Source organism: Ciona robusta, unplaced genomic scaffold (genome assembly GCF_009617815.1).
Source record: "Ciona robusta unplaced genomic scaffold, ASM961781v2 AP042737.1".
Classification (NCBI taxonomy): domain Eukaryota; kingdom Metazoa; phylum Chordata; class Ascidiacea; order Phlebobranchia; family Cionidae; genus Ciona; species Ciona robusta.
The window spans coordinates 621,330-637,839 of NW_028323116.1; the positions used below are offsets into that span (position 1 = coordinate 621,330).

Sequence of the window (16,510 nt, forward strand, 5' to 3'; positions counted from 1 at the left end):
ATTTGGTAGTAAACAAAAAAAGCTCCTGAACATTCTTTTTTTTTATTCAAAGCAATGGCAGCAAACACATAAAACTGATGGCGAGCTACGAATTACCTTTACTAAATAGCTTACAGCACAAACTTATTAAAGTGAAAATTTTAAAGCAGTTTAAATGGAGCATACGTGTTATAATTGTGGAAAACACAGCTTTTGTGAATGTAACTTATTTACCCTCACTCGTGCCCCCATTATAAGTTACCACGTATACAACTTTATGGGTGAATACTTTCGGGTGACATTCTTGGTAGAACATTTGCAGATGTTATGTATATAATAAGTCTCCGAAACAATTTTAAAATTTCCAAAGAAAAGAAAGGTCTAATGTATGAATGTGTTTTTGTATAGGATAGGCATAGGGTGGCGGATTAAATGAATAGCACTTCGTTATAACATAATGTATGAAAGAATACCTCGCGTGGCCGGAAATCGACAGTCGTTATAACACTGGTGTTTATACACCTCGTGCCTGCTTACGGGTTACCATGTGTGTAACTTATTTTTTTGTTTGGCTAATAATTTGGACGACCCATTAGTAACTACTTGGTTGAGCCTTGAGTCCATTGCCAACAGACAGGAGCGCCAGCCATTGTGCCACGGCCCCGGTCAAACATAGCATGTGTTTCATCTTACACACCTCGTGATCGTCTTCACTTACAAGTTAATACACTTATGTAACTTTAATTTACAGTGATCACCAAGTAACCACACATTTCCAGCCGTGGTAAGTCATATAAAACTGTAAAATACCAGACATATGAAAGGAGAACACGACGACTGTCGCTGCCCCGCCATGTGAGGATATATAAGATACATTAAGCTCACACTAATAATGTGCCGAACGGCGAACAATTAAAATGTGTACATATCAATTCTTAGTTTTCTCTTTCCGATTGCGGCAAACGTAAATCAATGCCTGTACGCCTAACGACAGTATACCGTGGTATTCCTGTTACGTCGGGGTAACCACTTGGGTATTCTTGGTACATACCCTCTGCCCCCGGCACCCAATGTCTCATGCCACCGGGGGCCTCAAAGTTAGGGCCGGCATTTTCCCCAAACACTTCTTTCGTAATATCATTACTTCTATTGCTCCAAGCTTTACCAACGTTGCCACCGATGTGATATAACTCGATCACATTGAGAACGACCATGATGCAACCAGTGACGTAGAAGATACAAGTTTGAATCGTTTTCTCTTTTGGTCTGGGAGATAAATATTATTAACCAACGGTGTTATGGCAATCTTTTACAGCGTTGTCTAAATAATGTTTTCCGGTGGTTTACCATGAATGTCTTCTTATACACCAGACACACATGGTGTATTCATACACCTCATGCTCACTGCCGAGTTATAATATGGGTGTCTTCTTATACACCAGACACACATGGTGTATTCATACACCTCATGCTCACTGTCGAGTTGTAACATGAGTGTCTACTTATACACCAGACACACATGGTGTATTCATACACCTCATGCTCACTGTCGAGTTGTAACATGAGTGTCTACTTATGCACCAGACACATATTCTTATATTACACACACCTTGAAACGAAGCAATCGACCACATTGGGACAAGGCCAGTGACTGCATTGCCACAACTCAGGTACAACGAACTTGTAAGTATAGAGATAGTATTGGCCAACCATGAATCCAACTTCGATCACCAATCTCATAAAAACCTGAAGTACTTGAATTAAGTGATGTGTTAAGAAAAAAATATAATAGGTAAATCAAGAGAGCTAAGACGTAAAGAAGAAGAACGTAAAGTGTACAAGTGTCATAAAAAATGTTTTTATGGGATGGATTATAATTTGTATAATTTGTAGTCCGGCGCCGTGGCGTAGTGGTTAGCGCGCCTGCCTGTAACCAATAGGTAATGGGTTCAAGGCTCGACGCTGCTACCATTGTGGGCGTATGTGTCCTTGGGCAAGACACTTGACGACAATTGCTCCAACCCAGTGGTCACTAATGGGTTGACCAAATTATCAGCCATACATAAAAAAAATTCCCAAAAAAATAATCACCCACGAAGTAACATACATGGTAACTCGTAAGCTGGCACGAGGTGTTAAACCCGTGTGATAACGACTGTCGTTTTCCGGCCACGCGAGGATAAAGTAAGGTAAAGTAAAGTAAGTAAGTTACATTGTAGTCAAATACGTTACTGTAACGTTACCACCCTTGGGCGTAAACATACGTCCAAGGGCGCATACGTTTATAATGGTATCAACGAAGAGCGTAGAACCAAATACCTGTGGGTTACAGACATGCGCGCTAAACAAATTTTGTGAACCATACGTAAGTATATATTTACCATGAAGAAATATGCCAAGTAGAGTTTCGGATGCTCTGTTTGTAGTTTTGATGCCTTTTGTTCTTGTGTTTCACCTGTAGATGCACAAATGAAATTTATTCATTTATCATTGCGTTTCTGTGCAAGAGGTTACAACACGGACGTTTTGTTTCATACACCTCGTGCCCATTTACAAGTTACCGTGCAACTTTGTGGGTAATTGTTTTTATGTTTGGCTGACAATTCAGATAACGTATTAGTCACCACTGTGTTGGAGCAATGGCTGTAAATTGTCTTGCTCAAGAACACACAGACCTACAAAGGTAGTAACATTTTCTATTTAATCAATATACACAAAGCACTCAAACACATGTTTACGACGAATTTATTTATAGAGCAGAATTATAAAAAAATTTAATAATAAATTTACGAGCGGTACGCGCATCGTAACCAAGGAATTACCAACTCGATGTTTCCACCATTACGAAAGTGTAGATACGCGAATGTGTGTAAGAAACGCAACGCTAATTTTCCAACGCAGTGGTCACGAAATATTTGTTCCAATTTTTAGCCATACAGAATACAATCAATAACAAAGCGGGCACGAGGTGTATGATGCAGAGTATCCATGTTATACCCAAAGGGGGTTATACCGACTGTCGTTGTCCCGTCACAAAAGGATACAAGAAATGTATTAATTCATTAATTTACCTACAAAACTATGTAGGAGAAAGCTTATCAGCGAACATACGATGTATAACACATAATATCCGTGCAATAACGACCCTCGTTGACCCGTTGGGAGGTTATAAACGAGTAGCACATATTGCGATACGAGGTAATAAAATATTCAGATATATTAAATTATGTATGTCGTGTACAGTATATTAGAACCGCTTTTTTATTTATGTAAAATTACTATTGTGCCACGCGAAGCTTTGTTCCCGTTGAAATGATTTATATATAAAGTGTAGAGACAGCTATTCTTTCGGTTAAATGTAAATATTTATTTAAGCGTAAGCGTGTTTAACAACTGTCGTTTTGTCGTTTGATTTTTTCTTTTTGTTTTTATTTATTTTTTAATCTTCGCTACCGTACGGTAATCAAACAGAAAATTAAAAGTTAATGTTATGTGATATAGTATTATTATTATATTAGCATAGTAGGGTGGGGATGTGACGACTTTTTATTCTATTTTTTATCCCAGCAGTTGGTATTAAACAAATAATATTCAAAGTATTAAATCCGTATCTTCACGACTGCAATGGACCATTGTTAGTTGTTTAAAACACGGTCAGGGTATTTGGATATTATGTGCTAAAAGTGTCTCATCTTTCCCACATTACTTCATTAACATTGTATCATAGGCTTCAGGAATAGCTAAAGTGTTTACACAGTCACATCAGCTTTAACTGAGTTATCAACTTGGTGTAGTCACGGTTATACTAATACCGTTAATATTTAACTTTCCACTAACACATTAGCATATAAGCTTTATTGTTTACCGTTTGTCTCATTGTGAATCGGTTGTTCCGCAATTTCTTGGATCCCATATTGATGGTTCATTGCGTTCTAGTAAAATATATTATATAAGCTAAAAAAACATTGTCTTAAATGCGTGATATTTAAAGCTAAAATAGGTTGGGGTAAGACGGTCTATGTTTTATATATATTTTATTTGGTAGTATACCAAATACTTTTTACAGAATTATGTATCAGTGTTAACATTATCAGGAAATTTATGATAATATGCCGCATATCTCTCAAAGTTATTCAACAGTATTTCTTGTGTTAAGGTAATACACTAACTCTGGCATGTACAAGCTCCCTGGGGTGCCTTGCTGTATAAGACCTTACACATATAATATATAGTAGGGTGGGAAAAGTTGGGACAACTTTGGCAAATAATATCCAAATATCATGATAATGTTTTAAACATTTAACAACGGTATATGGGAAATTATTTGAATTTTCTTTGTTTACTACAAACTGCGACAAAAAATAGGATGAAAAGGTGTTTCATCTTCTCCCATCCTTCTTTAGTATGTAGTAGGGTGGGGGAAGATGGGACACCTTTTCATTTTGTTTTCTCTTTCCATTTGGTAGTAAACAAAGAACAGTCAAAGCATTATAAAAACGTGTTCTTACAACTTCCACAGACTGTTGTTGATTCTTTAAAACACGATCAGGTTATTTGGAAATTATGTGTTAAAGGTGTCCCATCTTCCCCCTCCCTACTATATATACGTTTCATACCTCATACTTTCTTTTTCGTCGAGTTGCTCTGACAATAAGCGCCATTTTATGTTTGACGTAAATATTAAACATAATAGGCGGCAGAGCAGTTGCGAGTAATTGAAAACACCAATACCGTATCTGTAAAAAAAATTATTTAGTAATACAACTAAGCTTACAACCAAACTAATGCAACTAAGCTTAAATAAACGTCAATCTGGCCCTGGTTTCTCGCATTCCTATTGTCGGACAATACAGATCCGAAATTTTTATAATTTTGTTTTTTACCTCTTTTGCTTTCGTTTGCTGCGTAATAAAATTAAAGTTGTGTTAATACACGGCTTAGGAATGCACATGAACCACTGAAGATAATATAGAAGTTGCAACCATGAATAAACCACTCAAGTTTCCACCCACGAGGATATAAATGACCAAACCAACCAAAAGTCATGTCTGCTTATCCACACACTGCAATAGCTTCAGCAACTCGACTGTGGGCATGGGAGTGGCAACCATGGATAAGTCACTCAAGTTCCCACCCACGAGGATATAAATGACTAAACCATCTAAAAGTCATGTCTGCTTATCCACACACTGCAATAGCTTCAGCAACTCGACTGTGGGCATGGGAGTGGCAACCAAGGATAAGTCACTCAAGTTCCCACCCACGAGGATATAAATGACTAAACCATCCAAAAGTCATGACTTACCGGAGAAATTGGACTGAACGCGTTAAAGCAAACGTTCTTACAACCAGGAGACAAAGTGTTGCAGACAATCCCTTCCAAATAATTATCTTCCATTTTCTCAGATTCGTTGTCGGTCCATGTCGACTCTAAACGTATAGAAAGTTGATTACAAAGTTAACTGTAACACGGGTGTCTTCTTATACACCAGACACATATGGTTTATCCATGCACTTCATGCTCACTGTTAAGTTATAACATCGATGTCTTCTTATAAACCAGACACATGGTGTATTCATACACCTCGTGCTAACTGTCGAGTTATAACATGGGTGTCTTCTTATACACCAGACACACATGGTGCATTCATACACCTCATGCTCACTGTCAAGTTATAACATGGGTGTCTTCGTATACACCAGACACACATGATCACATGATGTATTTAAACACCTCATGCTCACTGTCAAGTTATAACATGGGTGTCTTCGTATACACCAGACACACATGATGTATTCATACACCTCATGCCCACTGTCAAGTTCTAACTTGGGTGTCTTCTTATACACCAGACACACATGGTGTATTCATACACCTCATGCTCAATGTCAAGTTATAACATGGCTGTCTTCGTATACACCAGACACACATGATGTATTCATACACCTCATGCCCACTGTCAAGTTATAACATGGGTGTCTTCTTACACCAGACACACATGGTGTATTCATACACCTCATGCTCACTGTCGAGTAGTAGCATAATACACTCTTACCAGCTAACGTAACGACAAATAGAAACCGAATGATGAAAAACATAGTTATCCAGAATTTTCCAAACAGAGTTGAATGTTCTCCCACCCCCTCAACTAGTTTTTGCACGATATGCCACGCCATGTTTCCAATCAGAATAATTTAGCATTCAAGCTAACCAAATAAAACATTTCTGCTCGCAAATAAAATTTAAGTTTTATAGCGCAAGTTGGTATTATTCATACGCTTTCTTTCGGGCTATAATATTGTACACAAAAGAATTGTACATACTACAATCACATTGTACGCAATACTATAACAATGTATACACAATTTTAATACACAATATTGACACGATATACATATCTGTATTTTACACATGAAACTAAAACCAGAGCCTCTAAAATTAAAAACCAGAGCCTCTGAAACTATACGGTAGTCCAATTCAAAAAGGGGAAAAAAAAGGGGGGGGGGGGGGGGAAGGGACACCTTTAGGGGAGGGGGGGGGACACCTTTAGCACAAAATATTTTAACATCCTGATCGTGTTTTAAACAATTAACACCGGTAAATAGAAGTCGTGCAGATACGGTTTTATAATTCGTCGAATAATTTTTGTTTACTACCAAATGGGACAATAAATGGAAAGAAAATTGTCCCATCTATACCACAGTACTATATACAACATATTTATTTTAAAGATTTTATCTCGCAGTTTTGCAATTATAGTTGTTTTACCTAACTTCAAATTACATTTTTCTCTTAGTGGTTTAACACTTCTCTTCTTTATTATAACTCAATGGTTTTTATGATTTGTCGAAGTAATTTTAGAAATAAATTGCAAAAACAGAAAAAATTCTACCAAAAAAAGTTACCCACAAAGTTACATGCGTGGTAACTCAAAAGTACAGGGTGTATGAAACAGAAAACCTGTGTTATAACGTCTGTCGCTGCCCTGCCATCCATTCCTTAATTTACTCATTATACCTAACCTACTAAAACGGGTGCAAATCCGATTCGGCAATGTCACAACACCTTTATAACTAAGTTCCGCATTTCCAGTTGAATAATATTTAACCCGGTTGGTCCCGGGTATAACAAAGTCAATAAACACCAACGAATAAATCATAAAAAACATTTGCATAAACGTCAGGTAACTTTATGAGATTTTATTGCCTTATATAATTTAATAAATGACTGTTTGGCTCAGCAGAGATTAGAAAGTTTGCAAAATATCGGGATGGAGGGTAATTGTTATGGACACGCCTCCGAGCACACCCGCGACAGAAAGGCACTGGCATGCCTTAGCCACGTTACTTGCGCAATGTGCCGCAGTCAGCGTGTTTCATTATTAATTGTGTAGTTATGTAGATAATTAGTGTCGCTATGTCGCTATATGTCGCAATTTAGCGCCCTTTATATACGTGTGTGCTCGCCTTAGTTTTCATTCTACAATTTGGCGTCTCAATACAAACCCAGGAACACAACAGAGTTATTGGCGACGAGGACGGAAACTCCACCAACTGAACGAGGAAAACGCAGTTTGTTCTTGAAGATTCCAATTTGACACAAGATGGAAAAAGTTGCGAAACTGATTCAAGAACAGTTGAAACAGCAGCAGGAGCGTCACGATGAACAGCAAAAAGAACAACAAAGGCGTCACGATGAACTTCAGAAAGAACAGCAAAGGCGGCATGAACAACAAATGAAGATGATTCTCACCTTGGTTGAGAAGGCTGGTTCTGGTGAAAAGGCAACGTCTTCCGTTGTCATACCAAGTTTTACATCGTTTGACTCTACATCGGGAGCTGTGGCACGACTATTGGTCGAGGTTTACTACGTTCACACGGGCACATGCTGTACCAGAAACTAGGGTGGTCAAGTTTTTTTGACCAACCAAACGACCACTACCTACAAGCTTCTGTCCAATGTGGCGGGACAAAGCTCTCCAGCAAAAACCGCCAACGACCTTTCATATAACGAAATCGAAGCCTTTATGAAACAACAGTTTGACCCGAAGCGATTCAAGTTTTGGAGCAACATGCAACGAAAACCTGGGGAAACGGTGCAAGAATTGGCCACACGCATTCGCCAGGACGCGGGCACGTGTGATTTTCTCTCGATACAAAACCCGCTTGACGAGGCATTGCGAACGAGGTTTATTTGCTCCATATCCAATGAAGCGGTGCTGAAGGCAAATTTTAAAGTCAACGCTGATGAGCTGACATTTACGCGTGCTATTGAGATTGCCACGCAAACTAAGAAGCTACAAAGGTTGCCCAGGAGACTCGTTTATGGAACGCGGGCACCTGTACACAAAGTACGAGAAGCAAAGAAACCTTTTGTCGTCTCAACCGCTACGAGGCAAGCCTATTAAAAAGACAATTCGTTGCTATCTATGCGGGAAAGCCGATCATCTTGCCCCTGCTTGCCATTATAAAACGGCCAAGTGCCATTATTGCAAAACTGTGGGACACGTGGATTGGCCATTATTGCAAAACTGTGGGACACGTGGAAGCTGTTTGCAGAATGAAGCCGGCCTCCGTTGACAACGTTAAGTGTTACGGCCAATAAAGCAGCAAGTATGTTCCAATACGAAGCTGGAGGTGGTCGTTGGTATTAACGGTACAGAATGCATGTTGGAGATGGACACGGCAACTATCGGAAATTTCATTTCTGTCGAAACTTGGAGAAAAGTGGGCAAATCGATATTGAAGCAGTCAACCCGGCGTTTTAATTCTGCGACAGGGCAGTTGGTTCCAGTCATGGGAGCATTCCGCGGCAAAAGTTCAATATGGAACATCGAGAAGAAACATCGAAATTTTCGTCACTAAAATGCCGCATCTCAATCTGATGGGTTGATGTGCCATTAAAGCGTTGCATATTTCGCTGGACAAGCTACTGCGCACAATCCTGGCGAGAAGATACACGCGTTATACGAAGGTGCTCGTCCGGACGGGTATTTACAAAAGGCTTGCAAACAACTTTGTGACCACCCGGATCTTTTTAAACCTGAATTGGGATGTTTAAAGGATTTTGAACTAGAGGTGAAGTTTACAGACGACGTAAAGCCTAAATTCTGCAATCCGAGACCTGTTCCATTTGCATTTATTACAAGACGATGTCAATCAAGCATATGACGGCATCGCGGCGCGCAAGTTACGAGGTGGACATGGTTTTGCAAAAGTTGATCTAGCTGACGCTTATAATCAAATCCGGTTGGGACCAGATAGTCGCAAACGACTAGCCATCAGTACACACCGAGGCGTTATATTGCAAAACAGTTTACCATTTGGTATAACCTCTGCTCCCGGGTATTTCCAATCCATAATGGACGACCTCACACAAGATTTGCAAGGTGTGACCGTCTATCTCGATGATCTACTGGTCAGCGGATCAACGGCCGAAGAACATATCTACAATTTTTTTTATTTTTTAAGTGTGGTCCAGACCAAGTTAGGAAACGGGGCTCGTGTCCGCCATTACGGAGCCCACAGAGCGTGAATCGCCTATACAAATGCATGGTCGGCATGTGTTCATTTAGTTCTTGTAAGCGACTACTGAGTTGAAACAATTGCTATTAAGTGTCTTACCCAATGACACATGTATACAATAGTTACAGCGACGGGCTTTAAGCAATTGCATTATTTAATTAAGCAGAGCTTCAACCTAACTCCTACCAAATCAAAATTCGATTAATACTAAAAGTTTACTTTTTCAAACAATAGTTAAATTAAAGTAGTCTTTAATTGTCAGCATTTTTAAACGCGCAAAAACAAACTAAAAGAGTGTTGTTTATTGTAAAAAAAGACAGTTAGGAAACCAGAAACATGTATGTGGTTTCAACAAGAAACATATATATAAGCAATTACCCTCGCACAGCAACGACAGTCATTATAACACGAGTTTTTAATTTTTTCCATAGTTTTAGCCCAACTGATCGATCTTTAAAGTTATATTGCATGTTTAAATATTCACTAAGGAACAAAGAGACTTGCACACAACACAAGGTATATGTTTTGCTGGTGTTCTTATTAAAATCGTACGATTGCAGCTTATACACGATTAAGTAGTTATTCTTATCCACGGTGAGACCATGTGAAACCGTCCTCGGATTCCATATCTGGAACTAAAAATAAATTTTCTCACTAGCAGTTTAAAACATTATATTGAATGAATGAATGCAACTTAATGACATTCGTTATTACACGGGTGTTCTAATTTATAGACCTCGTGTCCGCTTACGAGTTACTACTTAAATATTTATTTTATTTCAATGCCGAGATACAGCGCGCGTGGTGATTACCATCGGCGCACTCTTTCGTTTATTTTCGTCTTAAATTCCTGTGTTTTTCGTTGATTGATTGATTGGTTGTTTTATTGCGTAAGGACCTTTTCGGTTGCCACTCCTTTTTTAGTCGGAAGTGAACGGACTTGCTTTTTGTGGTTAAAGAAGCTAAACGCTACAGTATGTATCAACTTACTTTCGTTCATTTCTGGTATTTCCTGTTGGTCATATGGTGTAATACGACGACGACCCCACCACGCAGCATTGGTAGTTTCAGTGAGGACGAGAAGTCCGATGAGAAGCAAAAGTAGGAGTGCTGACTTGTTCATCTGCAATAAAATATAATTACTACTAGCTATACAAAGAGCAAATCAGTTACTCACGTTATTTCTTGTGAAGAACTGATGAAATATTGCAAACCTCGGCGCTTTTTATAACTAGCGTTGTTTGATTGTTTCCGATGCATCTGCTGTCCGAAGTAAAATCCCTTCTGCTCAATAAAATCTCTTTTTTTTAATAAAATCATTTTCTTCTTAATGAATGCGCCATACGATTTTTTAGATAAGGCACGATACGCCTGATAAACAACGAAATTCGATTGCAACATTTAAAAAGTGAGCTCCATGTTTGCTCGGTACCAAACGCAAAGACTGCACCAAGTTTTTGCTTCAGGAATTTGTGTATTTTTATAAATAAACGTTTATACATTTTATTGGAAGGGTGTTTTGTTCCAAACACATCGTGCCCGCTTACGAGATACCACAAATGTACCTTTTTTAGAACAAATACTCCCACTCACAATGGTAGCAGCGATTACACCTGTCAGGAATACCAAAACGCATAACAACTTTTATAAAGTCGTCACAACATAGAACATAACTTATTAAATGTCTTAAAGTGTTTATTACACCAGCTGCAACATCAATAAGAGATCGTTCCTTTTGTTTTAATAACTTCCCGTTAAGTTTCCGGTTATAGTCGGGTCAATATATGAAAAATATGGCTCGAACCCCAAAAAAATTCCTACAAAAGGTTTTTCAACGTTTTTTTGTAGTATTTATGATCAAGAATAACATACTAAAAATCTAGGAAAAAAACACCTTTTTAGGTAAAATAGATTGTGTTAAAAAATGTTCAGGTGTTGGATCGTTTATATAGGTTTTAACGGAGTCTGGGCTCTTTCAGAAAGACGCTTTGGATCGCAGAAATTCAGCGATCGCTTACTTCGACTCGCTGGTACACTTTCCATATTATTTACACTATTTATATTGAGTACTATACTATTTAAGGTATAAAAACAATAAAAAAATACCTATTTTGGCTTTTTTTGGCTTTGACCGTTAATTTTACTGAATGGTTGTGAATGGTGTTGTGGCTGAGGATGACGTTAACGTACATGACTTTGAAACAGTCGGAAGGAAAATTATGGACAAAATGATTGGGCAATCTGTTTTCTCGATATCTTTTAAGCGGAAGGATAAAGCCAAGACGTTTAGAAACACATCATTAGTGAAGGTGGCACCTGAACATTTGACCCAGGTTTGCTTTTCCAACGTTTCCTAGTTGTTTCACAACTAGGGGTCCTATCTCTTCAAGATATATTGAAGTATGAACTTAGCCCGTTCCCTCCAGCACTTTTTGAAGCAAGGAAAGTGCTCCGGAAGCCTGATAAGCCTCAACTTGCAAATGCTGTTGCAGACTACTATGCAACCAAGGCAGTTCGTGAAATTCGTAAATCCATAGAAGATACTGCACCAAAAACTCAAAACTACGTCATAGATGGAGGTTCGCTATTACACCGGCTACCATGGAAGAGGGGAGAAACCTACGTCCTACGGTTCCATTGCACACTCCTATGCTGCATTCACGACTCGGCATTATCAAAGGGCAACGGTTGTTTTTGACAGATACCTAGAAGAACCGACAATCAAGGACAACACACACCAGAGGCGTGGGAAGAATCTACATGCAATTATCAGCTTTACAGAATTTGTGTTTGATGGAAAGAAGGATGAGTTTCTCTCAAAGGACATAAACAAACAAAAAATTATCGACATGATCAGTGAAACACCTCGGGTAAAGGCTGCCATGTGATCAATGCCCCAGGGGATGCTGATGTTCCGATTGTGAAGGCTGCTGTTCTTAGTGCAGTGTCACACTTGGTGTGGGTAAGAAATCTGTCTTTCACAAGCTGGTAAAGGGTGATGCTACTTTGAAAAAATGTGCCAATTACTTCCTTCTTCCAAAGCAGACAGCAGCATCCATTGTGAACAAAGGTTGTCAAGCAATGGCTGTGATTTTTGGAGGCACGCCGACGGATTCCCTCTCGTCATTGCGCTACAATGTATTAAGAAGAAAAGTAGTCTCTTCCCAATCATTTGTGACACCAGAACGCCTACCACCTACTGAGTCGTCAACAAAATTTCACTGTCTAATGGTTTACTACCAAATAATGGTCTGGCTAGGACAGGAGAGCGAATGCAAACTTGCGGGTGGGGTTGGAAACTGCAAAGCAGTCAGTTTGTGCCAATAGAATCGGACATGAATGCGGCCCCAGATTCTCTGTTGAAGATTATTCACTGCAACTGCACAACTGGCTGTAACACTGCTAGGTGTAGCTGTAGGCAGAATAATCTGCCCTGTACCTCAGCATGTGGACAGTGCCAACTTGATGCCTGTGACAATACGAACAATCAGGCATTGCTGGATGAAGATGATGACCAGGACTGATAAAGCAACTGAGTGTTAATAACTTAATAAGTTGTGTGTGATTCTTATAATGCCAGTGTTTCACTAATCTTTTTGTTTAATATAGTAGGGTGGGGGAAGATGGGACACCTTTTCATTCTATTTTCTATTCCAATTTGGTAGTAAACCAAGAGCAGTCAACGAATTATGAAACCGTATCTGACTCCCATAGACCGCGGTTAGTTATGTAAAACACGATCAGGATATTTGGATATCATATATTTCAAGGTGTCCCATCTTCCCCCACCCTACTATTTCTTTCCATTAAACCTTAATTTCATTTTGAGTGAGTTAATTTTATTTTGAATTGTTTTAATAAATTCCTTACCACCTAAAACCTAGGGATAGACGCCAGAATTAGAGCTCTAGCATAAATATTAACTGAATTATTGTCATTTTACTGTTTTGTCGGCCATCTTGAAAATTACAACTTTCTGGTACTCTGATTTTCCTAGATTTTTAATATGTTATTCTTGATGATAAATACTACAAAAAAACGTTGTAAAACCTTTTGTAGGAATTTTTTTGGGGTCAAACCATATATTGACCCGACTATTACTTCTCTCTTTCTTTCATTTTCTGTTTTCGACACGGAGCGTTCAATTAAACGTTTATTTGTTTTTATTAATAATCTTAAAGCAGCTTTTTATTCAGTGTGCCATAATACCACAAAAATAAAAAAGAATAGAACACGAATCTCCAATGTCGGCAAAGGAGAGAAGTGATACACTCTCTCTCTTTCGCGGCTCTTTCCCGTTTACTATTGTAGTCAATGGTAGCGATGCCGTTTTATGTAGTTGTTCTCCGTTTTTTTTGACTTAATTTAAAAAATATACGGTAAAACAACTATTTTTTAATATATATGTGTTTTTTACAAACCGTTTGTTTGGATATTTTTAATTTAATTTATTAAATAATTAAATTTCCTAAACGAGTGGTAAACCGTAAGCGTTAATCTACTAAATAACTAAACTGGTCTAATAAACTTGAATTGATGGTGTAGTTTTTGAAATAAACAGCTAAAACCTACCAAAAATACTAAAAATACTAACCAAAAATACTATCTTTTACAATGGAGACAAAGGGAAGTGGGGACGGAGTTGCCGGTCACGTGAATAGAAAAAAGAATATATCACGGTTTTGAGCAGTTGCGCTCTTTTTTATTTCTATGCATAGTACTGAAAAACCAGTATAACGCCCAGTAAGGATATTTGATTCGATTTAAGTAACTCTGTGTGGGTATATTAAGAATTTAAAAGTTCTTTCAAAGGCACGCTGTCATAAAATATATCGTTACTTAACGATTCATCTTACCAGCTTAAACAATAGTTAGTAATCTGTCGTTTTGTTTTAATAACTTCCCGTTTAGTTTTAGCCTTGATGTATTATTGTCCGAACATCTGGTATTTTAAACTGTTTCTGTAATTTTCCACTCTGATGAACTGACGACAACTATAGTTTATAAATAAGCTAAACATACTGTTTATGTTTTATTGAAAGCGTAAAACGGCTTATATTTAAACTTTTTCAGAAATAATATAAAATAACTTATTAGGTTTAAAAGGGACTTGTTAAGTTTTGTTTGCGTTTTCTTTTTTGGGAAGGTGTAAAATAGCTTTTATTAATCTTTTAATAATTTTTTTGGAAAAATACCATAAAAATTACCCTTATTAAATCAATAAAATGTCACCGGTCCCTTTATAGTGCATGTCCGCTATGTCCACAATATCCAGTTTACTATGTAGTGAATATTGTGGACATACCGGGCATAGTAAATTTTGTGAACATAGCGCGGACCTCGTGGACATAGCAGACATGCGCTAATTAAAGGGACCCAAATGTCACAAATTACTCGCTTCTAGACCTTGTTTTTTAAACAGAAAACAAATCACCGATGTGTTTTAGAATTTTTAATTCTTTAAGTTTTTTTGAGGTCTAAACGTTATCCTAATTTCTTTTTTGCGTGACATTCTATTGGCTGTAGGAGATTTTTTAATTGGGATGTCGCAAAATTAAACCATAAGTGTAGCCAGAATCTGGATTCTCTAATTACCTCACTAAATAGATTAAGTCAAATTGATTACTTTAAATTCAATTATGTCGGGAGTGTATTTGTATAATTAAAAAAAAAACTATATACACCCGGTCCTTTTTGTATAAACTACATTTGTTTTGTGTTTTCTATGGATGTTTAATTTTACTGTGGTAACTTTATAGATCGCAATAATCACCACTTTTACTACAACGCATGATTATACGTGTTTTACAAATCGTCTTTTAACTAACAGGTCATAATGTCGCAACCATGAAAGTATATATAAATGAATAAATGATTGAAACTTACTATATCCTTGCATGGCCGGAAAACGTGAGTCGTTATAACAACAGCACGGGTGTTCCCCACCTCGTGCCAGCTTACGAGTTTTCATGTATGCTATTTTGTGAGTGATTATTTTTTGTGATTTTTTTATTTGCTTCTGTATGGCTAATAACTTGGACAAACCATTAGTGACTACTGGGTTGTAGCAATTGCCGTTGAGTGTCTTGCCCAGGAACATATAGCCAGCAAGTTGTGTGTTAAATATAATTATTCAAACAACAGTAAGAATGTGAATATAATCACATCAAATAGAAGTGCCTCGCGATTAAAACGGAACACGAAAAAACATAACGATTAAAACGAAACACGAAAAAACATAAATGTCCTTTAAAGTATTTATTACAACAGCTGGGACAATAATAAGATATCGTTCCTTTTGTGTTAATAACTTCCCGTTAAGTTTCTGGTTAATTCTTTGTTTCTTTCATTCTCTGTTTTCGATACAGAGCGTTCAATTAAACGTTTATTTGTTTCTTAATTATCTTGGCGCAGTTTTGTGTTTACCATGCCGTAATAGCAACGTCCAATAATGATATTTGATTAAATTTAAGTAACTCTTTGTTAGTTTACCATATATTGGATGCAACAGCCACGCTTTTTAACTGATGCTTTTTCATACTTTTATTCATAGCGTGTTTAAACAACTATGTTGCTTTGCGGTTGATTCCCATCTCTTCGTTCTTTAAATAACATGGCTATCGTTTTCGAAGAGATAAATATAACACTTTATGTTGTCATCGTTTTTACATATATATATATATATATTGCTATGTTTGTTTTAGAAAGTAGATAATGTACATGCGAGATATACCCGGCCAAGAAAAGTCTGTGATGTGTGTTACACTGCCACTATATAAACAAAATCTTTTAAAGGTTCTTTCAAAGGCACGCTGTTATAAATAATATCGTTACCTAACGATTTATCTTACCAGTTTAAGCAATAGTTAGTGTTGTGTCGTTTTGTTTTATTAACTTCCCGTTAAGCTTCAGGCATGATGTATTGGCCCAACATCTGGTATTTTAACCTGTTTCTGTAATTTTCCACTCTGATGTACTGACGACGACTATAGTTTACGTTTTAATA

General features: G+C 37.5%; 1 protein-coding gene and 1 long non-coding RNA gene across 2 annotated transcripts; both read right to left on the reverse strand.

Moving 5' to 3' along the window:
- Positions 1-749: 749 nt before the first annotated feature.
- LOC149724310 (gap junction beta-2 protein-like) lies at positions 750-6,225 on the reverse strand. The gene is made up of 7 exons (XM_089893258.1): positions 6,036-6,225; positions 5,285-5,409; positions 4,596-4,715; positions 3,845-3,911; positions 2,361-2,434; positions 1,589-1,725; positions 750-1,245 (listed from the first exon to the last, which is right to left on the reverse strand). Exons 1-7 carry the CDS (start codon positions 6,154-6,156, stop codon positions 915-917), a joined length of 975 nt encoding a protein of 324 aa, XP_089749384.1. The 5' UTR covers positions 6,157-6,225; the 3' UTR covers positions 750-914.
- A 3,800-nt stretch (positions 6,226-10,025) lies between these two features.
- Positions 10,026-10,818, reverse strand: LOC149724311 (uncharacterized). The gene is made up of 3 exons (XR_016386728.1): positions 10,682-10,818; positions 10,495-10,627; positions 10,026-10,139 (listed from the first exon to the last, which is right to left on the reverse strand). It is a non-coding gene; the product is annotated as an uncharacterized LOC149724311 (long non-coding RNA).
- Between the last annotated feature and the right edge of the window lie 5,692 nt (positions 10,819-16,510).

Coding starts and splice junctions, on each gene's coding strand:
- LOC149724310 (XM_089893258.1), bottom strand. CDS start 6,156: ATGGCGTGGCATATCGTGCAAAAACTAGTTGAGGGGGTGGGAGAACAT. Junction 2,435..3,844: donor GATTCACAATGAGACAAACG/GTAAACAATAAA, acceptor GTGCATCTACAG/GTGAAACACAAGAACAAAAG. Junction 1,726..2,360: donor ACTTGGCATATTTCTTCATG/GTAAATATATAC, acceptor CAAGTACTTCAG/GTTTTTATGAGATTGGTGAT.